The following is a 23,183-nucleotide window of genomic DNA, read 5'->3' as shown; positions in this document are numbered from 1 at the left end:
TCTCTATCTCAAAAATAAATAAATAAAATCTTTAAAAAAAGAGAGAGAGAGTCTGAATTCATAGGATTGATGGCTCTGAAATCTGCAAATTCACTAAGTGAGGCTGGTATAAAAATGCTAGATCTCCTCGGGGCCTATTTGTCTTTGGATAAATGATTATATCCTCTTAGCCTGTTTTCCCTTCTGTAAAATGGGATGGTTTAGAGAATCAAAGGGAAAAAAAGATACAGAAGCACACTGAAACACTTGAAATGGTGCAGCGCAAACCAACTGCATCAGGATCATCTGACTGAGGAGATTTCACATTAGTTCTTTCTGCCCCTTGCCCATTCTACATCTGGGTGAGTGGGGTGCAGAGGGCTGGCACAAAATCAGTAATTTTAAAATGGGATTGGAAAAGATGCTTTCAATTGAGATCAAGAGGTACTAGCTGGTTTGGAGTGGCCAGTTTGGAACTTAGGTGCCAGCCTCACTGATGTTTTGTTTGTAATGAAGGAGACAGGCTTTTTGTTTTGTTTTGTTTTGTTTTGTTTTATAGGGGGGTTTGCTTAGTTCTTTCACTTTAATTATGGACAGCATAATCCATGAATGTTTTTTTCACTCAGGGAGTATTTACTAAGTGCCTGCTATTGACTCACAAGGTATATACTAAATGCCTACTGTTTATTTAAAACTAAATTATGCCAAGGGGAAGCATGTCTATTCATGAATTCCATAATATATTTGCCTGAGTAATATATTCCAGCTTTATAATGGGCTGAAATTCATTTGTGCTGTGAAAAACCTCCCCACAAAGAAGTCTCAAACATCTTTCAAAAGTTTTCTCCCATGTATATTGATTTATCCATCCATCCATCCATCCATCCATTCACTCCTTCAGTTAATAGTTATTGAGTACTCTGTGCCAGGCACTTGGGGTACAAAGGTGAATTAGACATTGATATTTCCCTCAGGAAGTTTACAGTTTCATTATGTAGACAAGATGGGTAAGTAAATACAATAAGATACTGTGATTCAGGGCTGATATTACTGCTATAGACATAGCAACAAAACTTAGGAAGCACTAACATTTTGCTAGGCACTGTACTAAACCCTTCATATCAATCACCCTCTTTGGCCCTCACCATATCATGTGCGATTCTGCTATTATCCCCGTTAGCTACGTAATGAGGCTTAGAGATGTGACATCAATTGCCCAAGATGACACAGTAAGTCAGTATCAAAGACACACTTCAACCCTGGCTGTCTAGTTGTGGCCCCACCCTCCTCATCACACACGTTCTGTCTCTGCTCTCAAGTTCATGTCTGGCCAGAGAAGCTCAGAGCAGGTGCACAGCAATGGTAAGCACAGCATCAGTAGTAACCATTGATCACGTGACCACAGTGCACGAGGTGCTTCGTGTGCTTATTTTCTCACTCCATCTGAGAATGCACAAAGAAAACCCTGCCACTGTTCCCATGTTATAGATGCAGAAAACTAAGCTCACAGGTGTTAGAGTCTGTGTATATCTACCCATCTGGTAAATGGAACTCACAGGGATTCAAATTTGGATCAGATTGACCCCAAAGCCCACACTCTTTCTACTCTGCTGAATGGAGGTCACATGTGCACTACCTCTCAGGAAAACACCTCTGGATATGCTCTTGTGTCATGAGCTAGGATGATCCATACAGCAAACCAGACCATTCAGGCATTGTTCAAACAGCACCTTACTTGGGATGGCCCAACCTTGCCAGGTGTCCGGGTCTAAGGAAGTGATGGGTTATATGACTTTTGAAGGGCTAGACATCCTGTCTCTGCCAATAGTTTGTCATCCTGTCACAATGGTCCAAAAGTCAGAGAGAAAGCATATTGGTGGAAGGGTCTATTTATATACCATGGCCTGAACTAAAACCATAATTACTCTATGGCTCAAAGTTTTTGCTTTCCTGGACAGCCCAATATGTTTCTCCAATGTTAAGTATATTTGTAAAGAGGAGAAGCAATGAAGGATTAAAAAATATTCCACCAGATTTCAAGGCACACTTTTTTGTAAATGGAAGTAAATTGACATACAATGTTATATTAGTTTCAGGTGTACCACATATTGATTCAACAATTCTGTACATTAGTTTGTGCTCACCATGATAAATGTAGTCACCATCTGTCATCAGATGATGTTATTACAATATTATTGACTATATTTCTTCTGTTCTTTTAATCGCTATGACTTACTTATTTTATAATTAGAAATTTGTACCTCTCAATGCTCCATATCTATTTCCCCCATCTCCCCACCCACTTCCTCTCTGGCAACCATCAATTTGCTCTCTGCTTTCAAGATTCTGTTTGGTATTTTGTTTGTTTTGATTTGTTCAGTTGTTCTTTAGATTCTACCTATGAATGGAATCATATGGTATTTGCTTTTCTCTTTCTGACTTGTTTCACTTAGCATAATACCCTCTAGGTCCGTCCATATTGTTGCACATGGCAAGATCTCATTCTTTTTTATGACTGAGTAATATTCCATTCCATTTCATATATATATATATATATCTTCCACATCTTGTTTATCCATTCATCTATTGATGGACACTTGGGTTGTTTCCATATCTTGGTTATTGGAAATAATGCTGCAACAAACAGAAATGCATATATTATTTTGAATTAGTGTTTTCATTTTCTTTAGGTAAACGCCCAGTGGTGGAATTATGGAATCGTAAGGTATTTCTATTTTTAATGTTTTGAGGAAGCTCTGTATTGTTTTCCACAGTGGTTGCACCAGTTTACACTCCCATCAACAGTGTAACAAGGCTTCCTTTTTCTCCACATCCTCACCAATACTTGTTGTTTCTTCTTTTTGGTAACAGCCATGGGACAGGTGTGAGGTGGTATCTCACTGCGGTTTTGATTCTCATTTCTCTGCTGACTGGTGATGTTAACATCTTTTCATGTGTCTATTGGCCATCTGGATGGGTTTGTTCCTGGGATGTCCATCCATCCTGTTCCATTGATCTATAGGTCTATTTCTGTGCTGTTGCCATACTGTTTTGATTACTCTAGCTTTTAGTATAGTTTGAAATCTGGAATTATGATACCTCCAGCTTTTTTTCCCCATCAGGATTGCTTTGCTATTTGAGGTCTTTTGTGGTTCTTTATAAATTTTAGGATTATTTGTTCTAGTTCTGTGAAAAGTATTATTGGTATTTTGATGGGGATTGCATTAAATCTATGGATGGCTTTGGGTAATATGGACACTTTAACTACATTAATTCTTACAGTCCATGAGCATGATATGTCTTTCCACTTGTTCGTGTTGTCTTCAATTTCTTTTACCAGTGTCTTATAGTTTTCGGAGTGCAGATCTCTCACCTCCTTGGTTAAATTTATTCCTAGGTATTTAATCCTTCCTAGTGCAATTGGAGGAAGACATTTTATATATATATATATATATATTTTTTAAAGATTTTATTTATTTATTTGAGACAGAGAGAATGAGAGAGAGCACATGAGAGGGGGGAGGGTCAGAGGGAGAAGCAGACTCCCTGCCAAGCAGGGAGCCCGATGCGGGACTCGATCCAGGGACTCCAGGATCATGACCTGAGCCAAAGGCAGTCGCTTAACCAACTGAGCCACCCAGGCGCCCGACATTTTATATTTTTATATTAAATCTTATTTTTAAATTTTATTTTAAATCTTATTTTTAAATAAGGGGATATTTGGTTTTCTTTTATAGACTGTTACATTATTTCCTTGTGCCTCTGAATGTAGCACAAAGGACATTCACCTTTTCTCTAGCATAGACAATAGTGTCTTTGGCAGAACTTATAAATCCCAAACCGGTACCTTGTGCTCGCCTTCCAGTGATAAGGTTTCCAAAATCATTATTATTTCATTATTTCATACTAAACCAGTTCCCCCATCCAAATTTATGCACTAGTTGGACCTGTCCTCAATGAGGGGTAGTCTCATTGCCTCCCTTCCTCTTGTGAAATCTGAGTTTTGGTAAAGTCATTTAATTCTTAGATCAACTTACTTTTTCCATGCCATCGGGGTAAACTGGTCGGTGAAGGGTCAGTTTCCTTGGGCTTAGTCTCCGTTCTTGTGTTGTGGCTTTAAATTTGCACAGCAAATAACTCTGAACTTGGTGTGAGGGCTGGCAGGAAAAAAAGACTGTAGTGGAGCACAGAATTTGTCTGTGTTAGCCCTCTGTCACTGGCTACTCACCCCAGCTTTGGGCTTCACCTAAATGATAAATGGTCCTATTGTTTGGGCTTTCGTCTTAAAAAAACATAGAGCTAAATCTAGATGAAGCAAGGACAGAGACCCATTTCATTGCACTGTACTTTAATATTCCTGAGACCCATGGCATTACGGGTGGCTCTTTTAACAGCCATCTCTCTCCAGGGTGGAACACTGTGCTGTCTTTGTTTCATCTGATCTTCCAGCTAAATAAGAGATGGTCACTTACCCTCAGTGTTCCCCTATCCTGCTGGATTTCTCTTGCTAGAGGAGAAACTGACCACACGGGAAAAGGTAGAGGTTTCAGGCAGGGCATTTCAGCATGTGTTTACAGGCAGGACTGACTTACTCAGCAAATCCTGCTCTGAGAAGCTGCAGCCAATGAAGAGGCTATATCCCGGCTTGCTTGGGGGCTTCTGAGTTTGAGCTGCATGCAGAAATGTAAGGCAGTGCTTCCTGGTGCTGATGGCAAAATGGGACCCATCTCCAGTTATTCCTCGGGCTTCCCAGCTTTGCAGATCCAGGGGAGAACCTACATAAACATATTGGTGATGTAGCCAGCTTTAAAGGCCAAGAGAATCCTTATGGATTCAGGAGACTGGTTTTTTATTTAGATTTTTATTTTTTATTTTTGTTGGAAGATGAAATGCTTCTCTCGTTACCTGCCTTACATCTTCAGACCTCCGAATACCATCCTCTCTTCCAGCTGCCACACGGAAGGTACAGACCAGAGAGGGAAAGTGTCTGGGTGGGTGGGAAAAAGTGGGCTGGTGTATGACTTCCCACAGGTTCTGCTGATATGCTTTCTGTAGCTAGCAGATGACTGTCGTTCCTGGCAAAAGCTTGTATCTAACAGACTTAGATCTGCTTCTAAAATCAGTCTGTCTTGTGTAAGGAAAGGGAAGTATTTTCTAAAGAGCAGGATAATGTTGCAAAGGTGATCTCAAAGCCGATCTAGCCGAGTCGAAAAACAATCAGAAATATTTTGCCAGTTTCCCTCATTCTACTTCACAAGCAAACAAGTAATTAGAACTCCTGTTAAGGAAGAACATTTTCAGTAGGTGCTGCCACATACATTTATCCAAGCTCTCTGTTTTGTCATTGTCTGTTCAGTAACTTGGTGCATGCCCAAGAAAGCAATTAGCAAAATAGAATTAGCGTACTACAGGACTGGGGAGTGTCGGTTGTCGGATTGCTTTGCTCAGAGTCTGGACTTGGGTTGCAGAGCAGGAAGACACAGCTGACTTTAAGCGCTTGCTGGAAGTGGGGTTTGTGGGGGTCCTAAGTTAATGCGTTACGGCGAGGGTGAGCTGAGCCTTGTACAAACAGTCCCCAGTTCCCGGTCCTTTTGGGGACCTCCTCTGCTACCTTCTAACCTAGCATGCTCTGCATCCGTGTGTGTGTGTGTGTGTGCACTTTCTGCGTGCACATGTGTGCGTGTGCCTTGTCAACGTTCTGGCAATCCTCCTTCATCTAAGCACTGCGGGTTTCAACGTTTCTGGAGCGAGTAGCTGGTTGTGCGTATTCTGTGTGTGATTTGCCTATTTCTTTTGATCTGCCACATCCTTGAAAAAGAGCAGTTTCAAGAAAAGCAACTGGCTGGCTGCTTTTCAGCCTGAGGGTTGCCCCACCAGCAGTACTGATTGAAGAGGGCTGTGGTAGCCACACTCTCTGGAATGGAGCTGGTGAGCAGCCTGTTGTGAAAATCCACCCTTGTTTCTCATCCTCGGAGTAGGAGCTGGGCACTGGGGGCTGTGCAGAGAAAACGAGAGAAGTATTTAATATACCATGAGGTGATTTTTAGTCATTACCCCCAGGAAAAGCAAGTAGAAGTTTGGGATCACCCTTGAATTGAGACCAAGGATGGTATTTTTCATAGACCTTGGTATCTTAAGGATTTTTTTTTTCAGTTAGATATTTCCTTTAAAAATTTTATTGGTGGCTACAGGAAATGACCCACTGAGAAATCTTTCCTCTTATAGAGAGAAACTTACTAAGTCTCTATGTATGTATATTGGGGAGGGATGGGGGTGGCATGGATGGAAATCTCCAGGGGAACTTTCCATATACAAAAGATCGAAACTCATATAGGAAGATGCCAAATGACTTTTCTCTTTCTGATTGGTCCCCCGTCCTCTCCTCCTAGCTTAGATTTTGAGAACCCAAACACTTGGTCTATTCTGTTGCTGTTTTGTATATTAATCAAACTAAAGATCCCACCTCATACAGACAAACTACCACCACCAAGAACTTTCTTGAACTGTTTTTTAACCAAATTTAACTGTTGTATTCCATCAAAATGGAAAGCCCATTTTACTCCTATCAAAACGATTTCTAATTTGTCAACTATCACCAGGTTTAGGGGGTGGGGGGTGAGGAGATTTGTCTTTCAATCTGTTGTGAGACTAACAGACAATGGGTATGGATAATAGCATGTGGCAGACATTAACTTCGTGAGTGGGGAAGTCATGAGTTAAATACCAAGCAGGCAGGGCCAAGTCACTTAATTGCTCTATGCTCAATTTTACCTATAAAACGGAAATAAAAAGACATTCCCAGGATGTTGAGAATTCAATGTGATCATTCCAGTTCTTTAGGAAGCTTGGTACATGATAGGTGCTGTCCGTTTTGCAGTCTCATGTACTTTCTCAGATAGTCACATTTTCCTTTTTTATTACATTATCTTATGTAATGAATAGTTTCCTCAAATATGTCACCGTGTCACTCAGAACTAGTTACACTTACTTAGAGTCTGTCTGAGGAGAAAGCTATGTGAGAATGAATCTGAGTTTGAGTTTTTATGTTGTTAGCTATTATGTCACCCTGTAGTCTCTTCTAGAAAAGTTATGTCTGGGAACTTCGTATTTTATTTAATTGAAGAGGCAGGGAATGAACAATTGGTGTATATCCCTGTAAAAATCAAGTAAGTAGAAATACTCAAACTATCCCTTTAAGAGTAATTCAAGAACTACTTTGAAATCTTCAACAATTGCTGGGGCACCTGGGTGGCTCAGTTGGTTGAGCATGCAACTCTTGATTTCGGCTCAGGTCATCACCTCATTGGTGGTGGGGATTGAGCCCCATGTCTGGGTTCTGCACTCAGCGTGGAGTCTGCTTGAGATTCTCTCTCCCTCTCCCTCTGTCCCTCCCCCTGCTCGCGTGCTCGCACTCTCTCTCTCTCAAATAAATAAATGAATAAAATCTTGAAAAAGAAAAAAACCTTCAACAATTGCTGGGCTTCTTAGAGGATAGAACCATTCTACTTAAAAGACATGTTTTCCTCCCAGCTTATCTTGACATTGTTTTCTCAACACAGGAAGATCATGGGCTTTGAATTTTAGCTCTGCTACTTGCCAACTGGGTGATGTTGGGTAGTTATTTAACCTCTTAGAGTCTTAGTTTCCTCGTTTGTAAAACATAGATGATGATACGCCATAGGGTGGCTGCAAAGAAATACATTCAGGGGGCGCCTGGGTGGCTCAGTCGGTTGGGCGACTGCCTTCGGCTCAGGTCATAATCCTGGAGTCCCGAGATCGAGTCCCGCATCAAGCTCCCTGCTTGGCAGAGAGTCTGCTTCTCCCTCTGACCCTCCCCCCCTCATGCTCTCTGTCTCTCATTCTCTCTCTCAGATAAATAAATAAAATCTTTAAAAAAAAAAAAAAAAGTGTGTGGCAGGGCGCCTGGGTGGCTCAGTTGGTTAGGCGACTGCCTTCGGCTCAGGTCATGATCCTGGAGTCCCAGGATCGAGTCCCGCATCGGGCTCCCTGCTCGGCAGGGAGTCTGCTTCTCCCTCTGACCCTCCCCACCTCATGCTCTCTGTCTCTCATTCTCTCTGTCTCAAATAAATAAATAAAATCTTTAAAAAAAAAAAAAAGTGTGTGGCAGGGCGCCTGGGTGGCTCAGTTGGTTAGGCGACTGCCTTCGGCTCAGGTCATGATCCTGGAGTCCCAGGATCGAGTCCCGCATCGGGCTCCCTGCTCGGCAGGGGGTCTGCTTCTCCCTCTGACCCTCCCCCCTCTCATGCTCTCTCTCAAATAAATAAATAAAATTAAAAAAAAAAAAAGAAATACATTCAGAATGCCACACACAGGGTGAGAATCATAGGAGCAGTAATAATAATAATAAATCAGTCTTCGCTTGTATTGCACTAACTGTGTCCCAGACATTATCTGAGCTCATGATGTAGTAACACATTCATAGGTAGGGCAAATCAACAGTATGTGGTCCACAATAATAGTTGTTTTTCCTTCTCTCACTTTCCACCTTCAAGCCTGTTTTTTCATCCATCAGATTGAGGTTTGGTTCTTCCTATTACAGTCAAAATATTTTTTTAGAAATATCATATTCCTTCCCTCAAACCCCCTCAAACACAAACATGCTTGCATTGAAAACCTCTCAGTGGCTTCCCATGGTCTAGCAGGCCCTGCGTGTTCTGACCCTTGCCTGACTTTCCTGTCTGACCCTGAACGCACGCCATCTTGCCTGGTCTCCAGCCACCCCAGGTCGTTCTTGGTTCCTCAGGAATCTCCCTCCCACCATAGACTTTGGGAAGCTTCTCTCTCCCCTTAGCCCCATTCCTTGTTAATTCTGGCCTTGGATTCTCAGCTCCAGGTGAGAAGCCATCCCTGGCCCTCAGGTGATCATGGTCATAGCTCTTAGAGAACCAGGCTGCTTCAGAGCGCCTGTCATAGTCTGTCATCATGAATGGCCTGGTGAAACTGTTTTGTGAATGTCTGTCTGCCTGCTAGACTGAAAGCTTCATGGGAGCAGGACCCACATGTAGTTTTGCCCTCTATTATACCCCCAGCACTAGAACAATACCAAGTACTTAATAGGCAGTCAACAAATTTTTATTCAATGAAACCATGACAAATACCAAGGCTGTTGTGTAGACACCTTTTTAAAACACAGGCAAAACACGTTCTGCAAAGCATTAGCTGCTACAGGAATGCAAGCTCTTTTAACCATTGCCGGTCGGGTAGCTTTTCGTAGCCACACTTGAGGGGACTGGTTTTATGACCATGCTCTACTTTAACTTGAAATTAGAAGATACGAAGGGGGGAAAGGTCGACTAAATAATGCTGGTGCACGAACAGGGCTTTGAGAGGACAGTTGGATTGTCTTCCCTTCTCTGTGGACATCATTAAAAGGACACATAACTCCCTCCACCACGGTGGGGAAGCATTCATCCAGTGAAATGATTCCAGGATTCGAGGCACAGAATCTCAATCACAAGCAAAAAGAAACCATTCCAGACAGTACAGAGGGGAAGGGGAGACACACAGGGATAAGAGAGCCAGTCAAGTATGAGGAACCTTGCCTGCTCTTTTCCAGTGGGCCTAATTTGGCACCCAACACAGGAAGGTCTTTTCTGGGCTCTTGAACAGATGAGCAGAGGCACTCTCTCTTCCTGAAGGGAAAAGGCTCATGTGCCTTGCCCCGAGCCATTTCCTTTCCCTGAGTGGTCTCCATCATGTTTCCATGCTGCAAAGCTCTGTTCATCTCTTAAAAGTCAGCTGCAGTCAAGGCTTCCCAGGAAGACTTCCTCAACTGCTCCACAGAAGGACTTGCTATCTGAGTCACACAAACCACAACAGTGGTGGGAGGAAGGCACGAGAAGGAGAAGCCGAGCAGCACCACAAAAATCCCTGGCTGTGTGCTCCAGGCTGGGCCAGTATCATCTCATTTGCTGCTCACACGATCTCATATCAGATGCTGCTCTCTCCATGTTATAAGTGAGGAAAGTGACACATACCTGCCTTGCCCGGGGCCACACTTAGTAGAGTCGCAGAGTTAAGACTCAAGTCCAAACTATTGGAATCAGAAATCAGTGCTCTTAACTCGCACCTGATATATCTCCTCTGGAACACCTGAGTGAGGGCAACCTTCAGATTAGAAGGCCACAGTCTGTTCACGTGCCTGTGTCCTGGTGGCCAGGAGCACCTTGGGCACAGGGATCCTGCCATTTGTCTTTAGGCTCTGCGTTCTGGTTAGCACTGAGCTTGACTGTGAGTAGGTGGTCAAGAAATGCTTCTTAAATAAAACACTGAATGGGGGAGTGACAAATTTGCCTGTGTATCCATGATTCTCCTTCACCAGGAGGAACCCAGAAGCAGAATACCTTCCAATGACCCCCAAGAGCAGCCTTGCCAGAGGTCTACACCCCACACAGAGGAAATAAATATACATTTTTCTAACTCTTTATCATGTTGTAAATAACAATAAAATAATAACTAAAACATACAATGCTCGTTATTTATCGGGCACAATTCCAACATATACATGTCTATGGACATAGGGACGGGTGTGTGTATTCCTCACCACAATCCTCTGAGGTAAGTAGTTATTATCCTCATTTTATAAATGAGGAAACTAAGACACAGAGAAGTTAGGTAACTTGCCTAAGGTCACACAGCTGTTAATTGCAAGGATTAGGATTAAAACCTATGCAGTCCGGTTCTAAGGTACATGCTTAACAGGATCCATTCCTCCCTTTTGTGCCTTTTTATGTATCTATGGAATTCTCATTTTTCATATTTTTGGAATTCTCTTCTTAGCCCCTTGCACATATGTAGAACCAACCCACTCTTCAGGCCCACATCAAATGCACTTCCACCCACAGCTTTCCCTGACTGTTCATTTTCTCACCTCCATTTAAAGCCTTTCCCACGTGTGCACTGTGATTCTCTATAACATGGAAATAATATTATGCCACCTGACCAGGTTATTGTAAGGATTAAGTGAGACAGAATCTTACATTGCTTGATACGGCTTTAGATTAAAAGTTTTTTTTTTTTTTACATTTTTCTGTATAATAGATGTTTTGTCCCTGCTTTCATCCAAGCCAGCCCTCCAGTGGGGAGCTGGATCCCACCCCCGACCCCGACTCAAGCCCTTCACTCCCGCATTTGTCTGCTGTTGTTGCATCATCACCAAGTCTTTTCTCTCTCCACGATCACCGGTGTGGTCCACCAACATGCTGTCAATCACCCTCATCTCACAATCCTGTATCCACTTCCAGCTACTGCCCATTCCCTGCTCCTCTTTGCAGAAAAATGCCTTGAAAGAGTCATCTATACACAGTTGCCACCTCTTTTCTCATCCCTCTGCCCAGTTGCACTTGGGAGAGTCACCCGTGGCCCCCTCACTGATCTGTCCCATCATCCTCTGCCAGGCTCCTCCCGTGGCCGCTCTCAGGCATCCTTGGGACTGGCGGTCGCTGCTTCCTTCTTGAAAGAGTTCCTTGTCGTGGCCTCAGGGCCCATAGTTCCTCTCCGTTTCCTTCTCCCGCCATGGCTAGTCCTTCTCATACTCCCCTGCTGGTTCCTCCTCCTCCTCCTGAACTGAAAACATGCAAGCCCAGGCCTGAGGCTTCTCCTTAACCTGTGCTTGCTTCTAGGTGGCCTCAGCCAGCCCCATGGTATTAGACATCGTCTCTTCAACCTGTATCCCCGGCTCCAGCCTCTCACCCCAAATACAGACCTGCGCATCGAACTGCCTACCCAACATTCCCACTGGGACGCATTAGAGGTCCCAAGACCCGACTCCTCATTCCCCTTGAGAAAAACCCACTTGTCCAGCTTCTTCCAGTCTCCTAGTTACTCCAGCAAGAAACCTTGGAGTCCTTCTTCATTTCTGTGTTGTCGCATATCCTTCTTCTAGTTCTACAGTGAATCCTCTGGGCCTAACTTCTAAAAATATCCAGAATGCAATCACGTCTTATCACATCTATCACTTGAATGTTTCTTCACCAGAGAGGCCTTTCCTGGCCGTCATGTCTAAAATCTCTCTCTCCTTCTCCCTGTCCCTATCCCTCCCCTGCCGCCACACACACACATACACCCACATCCACACACTCGCCAGTTACCTTTACCCTGCTTTAGCCCCTCTCCTACTGGACATGTTATATATCCAGCTACTTACTTGCTGCCTGTCTTTTTGTCCTGTAGAATGTAAGCTACATGAGAACAGAGGCTGACTCTGTTTTGTTCACTCCTATACCTCCAGCACCTAGAACGGTTTCTAGCACATAGTAAGCATGTAATATATACTTGTTGATTGAATGAATGGGTGTATGAATGAGTGTTTATATGAACTCTCAGTAATAAAGTAGGAAGAATGGGCTCTAAAACCAGATGAACCTGAGTTCCAATCTCACACGGATAATTACTTGCCAGGTGACCTTCAGTTACTTAACTGGTGTATTTCCTTCTCCAACAATAACATATCAGGGTATTGTTATGAAGGTGAAAAAAAAATTTTGCAATTTTGTAAAAATGCCTGTCAGCATTCAGGGAATGAGACTTAACAGTATTTCTGTATCCCCCACTGCACTTACCACAGCAACAGTCACAGAAAGGCATTCATAGTTCCAAGCTGATTGAAACTTTTGTGCCTACCTACATAGCTAGTGTTGGCTGTGGCTTATTTGCCAGACCCTATGCTAATGCTTAATAGTCACTACCTCACATAAATCTCAGAAAAACATGATGACGTAAGTACTGTTAATTGTCCTCATTTTACAGATGAGGGAACCACAGGTGGTAACTTACCCAAAGCCACATGGCTAATATATGGTAGATCAGAGTTTTGTGCCCTGACTGTTAGATTCTAGAGCCCAGGCTCTTATCCGCTCCATAATATATTGGATTTTTACAATACAATGCATAAATACAGCATTTTAGACATTGTTCTCAGCACATGGGAACTTAAAAGATGTAAAGGACTCATCCCTATTTTAAGAAGCTACAGTCTGGTAAGGGAGAGAAAAGCATGCCTACTCAACTCTAACAGTGAATTTTAACGGGGTTAGGCATGAGAATCGGCTGTGGCAAATGAACGGGGATATTTCCACCATGTCCCTATTGAATCAGACTTCCTGGAAGGGGGTCCCAGGAATCCTAGTTTTAAAAGTTCCCCCAGTGAATCTTACGAACAGTCAGAGCTGAGAGCCTGAGTCTATGAGAAACAATGGTTAGGGCTGTGGAATATATTCAAAGGGAAGAGCTTTGGGAGAAAGAGATTGATCAGTTGTTGGTCCATTTGAAACGACAGAGTAAGATCCTGCAGCTAAGAGCAGGTTGCTTTTGGTTAAGATGTCTGATGTCTGGCAGATAAGTGGCTGTCCTGGGAAGATTCAAGGTCAGTGTTATTCACTTACCCATTCAGTGGAACTCCACTGAGCGTTTGTCTGCTTCATGGTAGCTATGACTTTGCTTCAGGAGTTTATATTTGGGTACCAGCTAAAACATCTACATAATATAGAAAAAGCCATTCAGTTTCTTGGGCTTTAGGGGTTTTTTATTGTTATGTTAATCCCCATACATTACATCATTAGTTTTATTTATTTATTTATTTATTTATTTATTTATTTATTTATTTATTTTTTATTCTTATGTTAATCCCCATACATTACATCATTAGTTTTAGATGTAGTGTTCCATGATCCATTGTTTGTGCATAACACCCAGTGCTCCATGCAGAATGTGCCCTCTTTAATACCCATCACCAGGCTAACCCATCCTCCCACCCCCCTCCCCTCTAGAACCCTCAGTTTGTTTTTCAGAGTCCATCGTCTCTCATGGTTCGTCTACCCCTCTGATTTCCCCCCCTTCATTCTTCCCCTCCTGCTATCTTCTTCTTTTTTTTTTTCTTAACATATATTGCATTATTTGTTTCAGAGGTACAGATCTGAGATTCAACAGTCTTGCACAATTTACAGCGCTTACCAGAGCACATACCCTCCCCAGTGTCTATCACCCAGTCACCGCATCCCTCCCACCCCACCCCCTACTCCAGCAACCCTCAGTTTGTTTCCTGAGATTAAGAATTCCTCATATCAGTGAGGTCAAAAGATACATGTCTTTCTCTGTTTGACTTATTTTGCTCAGCACAATACCCTCCAGTTCCATCCACGTCATTGCAAATGGCAAGATCTCATTCCTTTTGATGGCTGCATAATATTCCATTGTATATATATACCACCTCTTCTTTATCCATTGATCTGTCAATGGACATCTTGGCTCTTTCCACAGTTTGGCTATTGTGGACATTGCTGCTATAAACATTGGGGTGCACGTACCCTTTCGGATCCCTACTTTTGTATCTTTGGGGTAAATACACAGTAGTGCAATTGTTGGATCGTGTATGGTAGCTCTATTTTCAACTTTTTGAGGAACCTCCATACTGTTTTCCAGAGTGGCTGCACCAGCTTGCATTCCCACCAACAGTGTAGGAGGGTTCCCCTTTCTCCGCATCCCCACCAATATCTGTCATTTTCTGACTTGTTAATTTTAGCCATTCTGACTGGTGTGAGGTGGTATCTCATTGAGGTTTTGATTTGGATTTTCCTGATGCCAAGCGATGTTGAGCACTTTTTCATGTGTCTGTTGGCCATTTGGATGTCTTCTTTGGACAAATGTCTGTTCATGTCTTCTGCCCATTTCTTGATTGGATTCTTTGTTCTTTGGGTGTTGAGTTTGATAAGTTCTTTATAGATTTTGGATACTAGCCCTTTATCTGATATGTCATTTGCAAATATCTTCTCCCATTCTGTCAGTTGTCTTTTGGTTTTGTTGACTGTTTCTTTTGCTGTGCAAAAGCTTTTTATCTTGATGAAGTCCCAATAGTTCATTTTTGCCCTTGCTTCCCTTGCCTTTGGCAATGTTTTAGGAAGAAGTTGTTGCAGCTGAGGTCGAAGAGGTTGCTGCCTGTATTCTCCTCTACGATTTTGATGGACTCCTGTCTCACATTGAGGTCTTTCAACCATTTGGAGTCTATTTTTGTGTGTGGTGTAAGGAAATGGTCCAGTTTCATTCTTCTGCATGTGACTGTCCAGTTTTCCCACACCATTTGTTGAAGAGACTGTCTTTTTTCCATTGGACATTCTTTCCTGCTTTGTCAAAGATTAGTTGACCATAGAGTTGAGGGTCCATTTCTGGGCTCTCTATTCTGTTCCATTGATCTATGTGTCTTTTTTGTGCCAGTACCATACTGTCTTGATGAGGACAGCTTTGTAATAGAGCTGGAAGTCCAAAATTGTGATGCCACCAGCTTTGCTTTTCTTTTTCAACATTCCTCTGGCTATGCGGGGTCTTTTCTGGTTCCATACAAATTTTAGGATTATTTGTTCCATTTCTTTGAAAAAAGTGGATGGTATTTTGATGGGGATTGCATTGAATGTGTAGATTGCTCTAGGTAGCATTGACATTTTCACAATATTTGTTCTTCCAATCCATGAGCATGGAACGTTTTTCCATTTCTTTGTGTCTTCCTCAATTTCTTTCATGAGTATTTCATAGTTTTCTGAGTACAGATCCTTTACCTCTTTGGTTAGATTTATTCCTAGGTATCTTATGGTTTTGGGTGCAATCTTGGGCTTTAGTTTTGTCATCTACGTAAAGGGGAATAAAAATTATGCACATATCAAGGAGTTGCTTTCGTGAGTAGACATGATAATTCATACAAAGTATACAGTGTGCTACCCAGTGCATATTAAGAGCTCAATGAGAGCTATTATTATGAATATGATTCGTATTAGTGGAGGCCTCAGAAATCACCCCTTGCCCTGAGTACTTTGATGCAATGTAGTGATGGAAAGAATCCTAGGCCAGCAGTCCAGAGACATGTACGTTCTGGTCTTCTTTTGACATTGATGTCCGTTGATAAACTGTCCAATCCTGCCGTGCCTCAGAGTCAAACGGCAATATAATAAAACATGGCAGTGTTGGTGTGAGATTAAGTGATAGTGCTTTGTGAAGTATGTTTCCCATATTAAATCAGAAGCTGGGAATGGTAACTGATTTTTAGGAATTCCTAATAAAATCCGTAAGGAATTTAGCAGCTGATAAGAAATGTGGAGGGCAGAGAATAATGTTGAATAGAGCCAACTGGGAGGCAGGTACTTGCCAGGCATTATTATCACATGGAGATCATTATCACAACAATTGTGCATGGCAGTAGGCATGTTTTACTGGTGAGGATCCTGGGAGAGGACTGGGGAGGTCAACTATCTAGTTGGAACAGACTTGAGCTTTGGAATCAGATAAACCAGAGTTCCAAATATGACTAAATGTATTTATCCTCTGAGTGTCTGTTTTCTCAAGGGTAAAAAGGGAAGGAATTACGTTTCCTTCTCAGGTTCATTGTAAGGACCAAAGACATTGAGTGAGATGTGCCTGATAGCCACTTAAGAGATGCTCCCTGTACTTACTGTGATGCTATCTTTGTTCAGGTGCTACCAGCGGTAACACCAAGCTGGTCTGATGGCACATCCTGGGTTCCTCCCACGCCATCATGTTCCCATCCAAAAAAAAAAAAAGTTCAGTTTTGCATTCTTCAATTCTTTCAAACTTCATCACCTTTGCTGCTTGTTTGTCACGAGCACTGGCCAGCACTGTTCTGATCTGTGCTTGTGAATTCATTGTTTGTCTTTGGTACTTGTGCCCCAAGGCAATTCCTTCATTTTGACTCAATTTTATAAATCGAATAGAAAAATCACCAGCAGTGAAATCATCACCATTGTTAGAGAGACTGGCCCATTAGTTTTCTGAGTCATTGTTTCTTCCCTGGCAGATGGAGCTGGGAGACAAGATGGGCCGAGATGGCCAAAGCCTTTATCTTCACAAGTATCTGCAAAAGCACAGTTAGTAGGCAAAGCAAACAGGAGGCAAATAAATGTCTGACTTCAAAGACAGGCATGAAAGGCTGTTCTGCATCCTATGGTTGATACATGGGAATGTCACTTACCTAGAAATTTTAAGAGCAAACTGAGTGGTCAGTGAACCTCCTTGCAAGAGAAATTATTTATTTATTCAAAAATTACAAGCCCACACATAAAGAACATCTCTATTATATGTCAGAGACTGGCTAGGCAGTGGGTTCACCAGTGGTAAACATACATATGGTTCCTGCCCTGCTGGAAGACCAATTCATCAGGTTACTGTTAACTGTGGCAAATGCTCTAGTGGCGAGGACATATGAAGACAAGGGTTTTGTACTGCCCGGGAAGAGGAGGACGTCTTCCCTGAAGAAGTGTCCTTTGAGCTGAGATCTGAAGGAGAAGTAAGACTTACATAAGCAGAATGAGAGAGAATTTTCCAAGCAAAGGAGAGCATGTTTGAGAGGCCCTGTTACCAGAGAGTCATCGGTGAATGTGAGGTTCTCAAGGAAGGCGGGCGTGACGGGTGCACGGAGACTGACCCAGCAATAGAACAGTGAAGAATGAGGCCCTAGAGTGGTGGGTCCTGCACGCCTCTGTGATGGCATTTATAGCCTTGATCCAAAGAGCAATGGAAATTACTGAAGGGTATGAAGCTGAGGGAAAAAAAAGTCCATATTTGCAACATGAGAAGATTTGTCTGACTGCCGTCAGACTAGAAGGGCTAAGCGGTGGGTGGATACATTTTGGGGAGCTGGCTGCTAAAAGCACTCCCTGTCCTTGCACTTTGGGAGACTTATAGATGGCACTCTGTATGCCCCAGATTCCTCAAGGTGCGCTTGTAGTCTGAATCCAGTGCAGAAACCTGTCCATTGTCTTGACATCCAGCCAAAAACTGTTTCTTCTCAATGAGCAATGGCAGGAACACACTATGCTCTGTTCTGAAGAGGCAGTAAACATTCCCAACATTGAAAAATAGACTGAGTGTGCTCTTCCAAACACAACGCTTGCAAAGCATGATATTTAGAAGGAAGAGAAAGTCTGTGTTGGGACAAAACCACTGAAGATGTTTTCATATCATGTTTGTTCAGCACGAAATAGCTACTCCATCAAAGCCTCTAGATAGAATGGTACGTCTGCTCAGCTGTGTATATTCATATATACACAGCAAGATGACCTTCTCAGGAGAGAGCCGACCAAAAGTCCATCTCCTAGGCAAAGGTTAGGAAGCCCTGTTCTACCTTCATTATTAATTCATTTTTTTCATGGTCCTCTACTGAGATGATAGAATGTCTAAGCATGTGGTTGAATGCCTCAAATGTGAAATCCTGCTGGAGCTCAGCAGATAGCATATTAACCAAAAAGGCATGATATTGCCTATCAGGAAACTTTGTATTGGAGACCTAAATCAACACAGTCTAGTTAAAGAAAAAAAGAAAAAGGCAGCGAGCAAGGAAAGCAAAGTCAGGCCCAGCCCTTAGGCCACCCGTTTCCATCCCATTAGAAAGAATCCTAGAACTTCTGTTTGGGTGCAGGCCTCCGAAACAACTCGTCCAGGCTTCATGGGATCCCTGAGCCCCTCACAACACTCCTGACTAGAGAAAACTGGAGAGCTCACTCCCGCCAAAGCTGACCCTTTTGCTTCAGGACGATGCTGACTGTCTCTAGATCTTCAAGTTGAGCTGGAATCTCTTTCTTAGAATCATTGAAATCGATTTCTTCTCAAATCACAAATCTGAGGCATTTTCCTCATGACAGTTCTACTTTATGAGGATCATTTTCATACCTTGTGCAGGCTTAAGAGTCCAAGTTGCTGCAAGTAGTCTCCTATGACTTTACCTACTGTCATGGTCATAACAAGGAGCGTTGAGGTGCTACATCCTGTTCTAAGTGTTTTCATGTATTAGCTCATTTAGTTGTAATAACAGCAAAGAGGAAACTTCTACTATGCCCATTTTACAGATACAGACACTGAGGCCAGAAAAGTAAATAACCTGCCCGAAGTTGCACGGTTAGCAAGCAGCAGAGAGGTAGGACCTGAACCCAGGTAGGCTGGCCCCAGAGCTTTGTTCTTCCACTCGTGACGGAGGGAAAAGCACAGGCTTTGCTGTCACTGTCTCGCCTTGGAATCCAAGTTCCAACACTTCCTGTGACCAGCTGTTTCAGACTAAGCCTCCATTTCTCCATCCGTAAGATGTGGACCAGGACCCCTACCTCCATGCTGCTGTGGGAGTCCATAAGGTAATGTCGGCAAAGCAGCTGCATAGTGCCTTGCCCATGCTGCCTTCACAAGACAGGCTGATAGAATCAGCAAATGTGTGAGTATGTGAATGAAGGTCCTCTGGGCCAGCCTTCCATAGCAAAGCTTTCTCATTCTTTGCCCCAATTCTCAAGTGAAACACCTATTTTATGTTGCCTTTAGGTGGTCAGCCGGAAACAGGGAGTCCCAGCATAAGCATAGGACCATGGATGGGAATGAAAATAAAACTATACTATAGTATCATCACAGATCATTGCCCCACTCCCCCCAATCCAGACTTGAGAGCATTGGGCACCCTAGAAATAAAGCAGACATGCTCCAAGATAGTGGCCTTTCAGATCGTGGAATGTCCCTGTTCAAAGCCCGTTTCTTTGAATGGCTTCCTATTTGATGCAGTAAAATCTGAAGTCTTTCTGTGGCCTACAAGGCCTAGGAGATCTGCACCCTGATGACCTCCTATTACCTCCCCCTTCACCCAGCCCACACCGGGCACACTGGCCTCCTTGCTGTTCCTTCAGTAGACCAAGAACATTCCCTCTCCAGGACCTTGTACTTGTCCCCTCTGCCTGGAATGTTCTTCTCCTAACCACATGGTTCTTTCCCTCACTTTTTGCATGTCTTTGCACAAATACCACCCTTCAAATAGGCCTTCCTGCCTACCTGATCTACACCTCCTGAGCACTTGCCCTTTATTTTACTTTGTAGATTGCCTCACTGGCCTGCCTATTATATATTTGCCTTTGTTTGTCATCTGTTTCCTCTTGCTAGACCATTAACTCCATGAGAGCAGGTGCTTTGAGCTTTTGCTTACCATCGTGCCTGCCATGTAGTCGCTGGTGACACATCTTTGTTGAATAAATGGTGAAAAATCATGGTTAGTAGCGGCAGTGGGTAAGTGCAGTGACCCACGAGATTTTGCCGCTCTAGGAGGACACTGGTTCCCAAGTGATAGCATATGCATAAAGATCATCTGCAGTGCTTGGTTTAAAATGCAGATTCAGGGGCTCACACACCCCCTAAAATTTTAAATCAGTACATCCTGAGTGGAGCCCCAGAACCACCACTTTTAAGAACTCCAGTGCCTGTTGAGGAAGGAACCCCAAGTGCAGTCCTTCAAAAAGCACTGTCCTAGCCATCAGAAAGAATGAATACCCAACTTTTGCATCAACATGGATGGGACTGGAGGAGATTATGCTAAGTGAAATAAGTCAAGGAGAGAAAGTCAATTATCATATGGTTTCACTTATTTGTGGAACATAAGGAATAGCATGGACGATATTAGGAGAAGGAAGGGAAAAATGAAGGGGGGGAATCGGAGGGAGAGACGAACCATGAGAGACTATGGACTCTGAGAAACAGAGGGTTCTAGAGGGGAGGGGGTGGGGGGATGGGTTAGCCCAGTGATGGGTATTAAGGAGGGCACGTACTGCATGGAGCACTGGGTGTTATACGCAAACAATGAATCGTGGAACACTATCTCAAAAACTAATGATGTATTGTATGGTGACTAACATAACATAATAAAAAAAAGAAAAGAAAAAAGAAACACTGTCCTAGGATAGGAGAAAATTTTTAAAAATACATAAGCAACACCACTGAATTTTGCATGGTTTCCTTCCTCCCTCCATGTCTGGTCCGAGATGTGGGAACTCCAGACCTAGCATTAGGGAATGATGCTGGTGGAGGCAGGGGGTTCAGTGAAATATTCATAAATACCTTGATCTCTCAGCTGGAGGTTGGGTGGCTGCAGACTTGCTTAAGGAGGGGTCTTAGTGTGGTCTCAGATGCAAAAGGACATTGATATCCTCCCTTGCCTGTGCACAGGGCCATTTTCGGAATGGCTGCTGCAGCCTCTGAGTGGGGGAGGGCACCCCACTGGTCCTGGCAATTGGCATCAAACCAGACAGCCAGAGCTGGAAGAGACACGAAGTTCTGGTCGGAGCCCCACCCACCATCTTGCAGAGAGATGAACTGCCCAAAAGCACACAGCTAATTAGTTTAAGAGCCCGCACTGAAACCCAGCCTGTGGCTTCACTGTGGTGCTTTGGCCTCTGTACCACCTTTAAAAGTGGTTTCACTGTTCCTAACAGTCCTGTGAAGATCTTAGAATAATGTGCTGACCTGAGTAGAGACTCTACATAAAGAGGAGGGAAAACCCCTCGAGGATAAACTGCAGAGAGTCTACTTCCTGTCGCACTGTGAGCATGCATGCTGATAAGCCCTCGGGAGAAAACCAGCTTACAGGTACTTTTAAAAGGCTGAGTGACGTACTTGTAACAGCTCGATTATGTGCACTTTTTAAAAGGAAGCTCATTTTTCTTTGCAATTGGTCTTATTTATACACAGAATCAGTGGAAAAGACTATTATCAGATATTAAGCCTTCAAGAACATTCTCCCAAGTGCTATCTTCCCCACATGGGGTACCCAACAAGGTAATTTAGGACCAGGTATATAAAACATATTTCCCCATGTCGTGCCTCCTAAACACCGCTAAGCAACAGGCCGACCTTGACTATGGAGAGCTCCGGGCTGGGGATTTGGGGAGGTCACATGTTGCCTGAACTGATTCTTTTCCAATTTCTGCCACATCTAAAACATGCCTCTGTGCCAACTTGCGTTTTTTCCTTTCCCGTCGAACTGACCCAGGCTGAGCTTGCTCTACAGGCTGGGAACAGCCTCCTCCAAACTCACTTCATTTGCATTCATTTACAGTCTTCTGTTTGGAAATTGTATTTTTGGCTCCAATTCAGATAAATTCAAACCAAGATGATCAATGGAAATGATCCTATAGGTGAAACAGGGGCGGAGGCTTTAGTTATAATTCTCTATTGATCCTCAGATATGCTCTGGGCATCATACAAAATTATTTATTTGACACAACATTGTCAGGTCATAGCAGAGACCTCAGTGAATTGATTAAAGTTTGAGGCTTCCAGGGATCCCCAGCCTTCATTTAAAGAAACACTTCCCCAGCAAGACCTGATTTTATAATGTGGTAGAAGGAAGGTATCTTCTACTTTGTAAATTTTAGCTTCTTTTTTTTTTTAAAGATTTTATTTATTTATTTGAGAGAGAGAGAATGAGAGAGAGCACATGAGAGGGGGGAGGGTCAGAGGGAGAAGCAGACTCCCTGCCGAGCAGGGAGCCCGATGCGGGACTCAATCCAGGGACTCCAGGATCATGACCTGAGCCGAAGGCAGTCGCTTAACCAACTGAGCCACCCAGGCGCCCAAATTTAACTTCTTAAAATTAGGCTTCCAGAGCTTACAACTGAACAGGGTAAACAAATAAAAGGTATGTTCCAGACAGCTGGAACAGTGCCTGGGGCTTAGCAGCGACTCAATGAACATTTGCTCCCTTCTGTTCTTCCCCCTATCTTTGTCTACAGACACAACAATGTTGGCTCATTTGTTGGTCCATTTATTAAATATTTCTTGGGTGCCCACTCTAATGGGATAATTCTAGACAGTATCCACAGGTAAGAACACAGCTAGATCCTTGCTGTCATGGACCTTAGGTTCTGATGGGGGCAAACAGGTAATAAAACATTATAAGCATTAGATCATCAATAGGGTGGCAACCAAGTTAGAACTAGATCTAAACAAGGAGATTCAGGTAACATTTCAATAATGACCTTGCGTGTCCCTAACTACAGAAAGGCCCTCCAAATTGGTCTTCGGGCGATTAGGCTTCATACCTGGTCTCCTTGGCAGCCCTCAGAGCATTCACAGCTCATTCTTGGGTGCTTCCTGGCAAGTACTTGTCACGCCCCCTGTGCTGATCTCTCCTTTCCCATCTGGTGCTCTAATTCTGCACAGAATGGTGGGCAGATGCTGCCAGTAGCATGATCCTCTGCAGAAGTAAAGCCCTCTGGGAGCTGAGTCCGCAGACCCCAGGGACAGCATGAATTCATTCGGATGGTTTTAAAGCCTCTGTGAGGTACCAGGCAGAGATCGGGCTCTGGAGAAATTTCAGGAAACAAAGCAGCCACTGCCTCTGACCTCAGGGTGCTTGCCTTCTAGGAGGGGAAAAAGATGACCTG

At 43.3% G+C, this 23,183-nt stretch overlaps 1 protein-coding gene across 1 annotated transcript in view; it reads left to right on the top strand.

Moving 5' to 3' along the window:
- The first annotated feature begins 4,849 nt into the window (after positions 1-4,849).
- PPP2R2B (protein phosphatase 2 regulatory subunit Bbeta) overlaps positions 4,850-23,183 on the top strand; it is a 419,321-nt gene continuing 400,987 nt past the window's right edge. The window contains exon 1 of the mRNA XM_045894786.1: positions 4,850-4,942. Coding sequence (XP_045750742.1) covers positions 4,864-4,942 — 79 coding nt within the window. The 5' untranslated portion in view covers positions 4,850-4,863. The remainder of the gene's footprint in view (positions 4,943-23,183) is intronic.

Source organism: Mirounga angustirostris, unplaced genomic scaffold, assembly GCF_029215605.1.
Source record: "Mirounga angustirostris isolate CCGP_5_RB_7025 unplaced genomic scaffold, mMirAng1.0.hap1 SCAF_7, whole genome shotgun sequence".
NCBI lineage: Eukaryota > Metazoa > Chordata > Mammalia > Carnivora > Phocidae > Mirounga > Mirounga angustirostris.
This window is presented reverse-complemented; position numbering and strand designations above follow the sequence as displayed.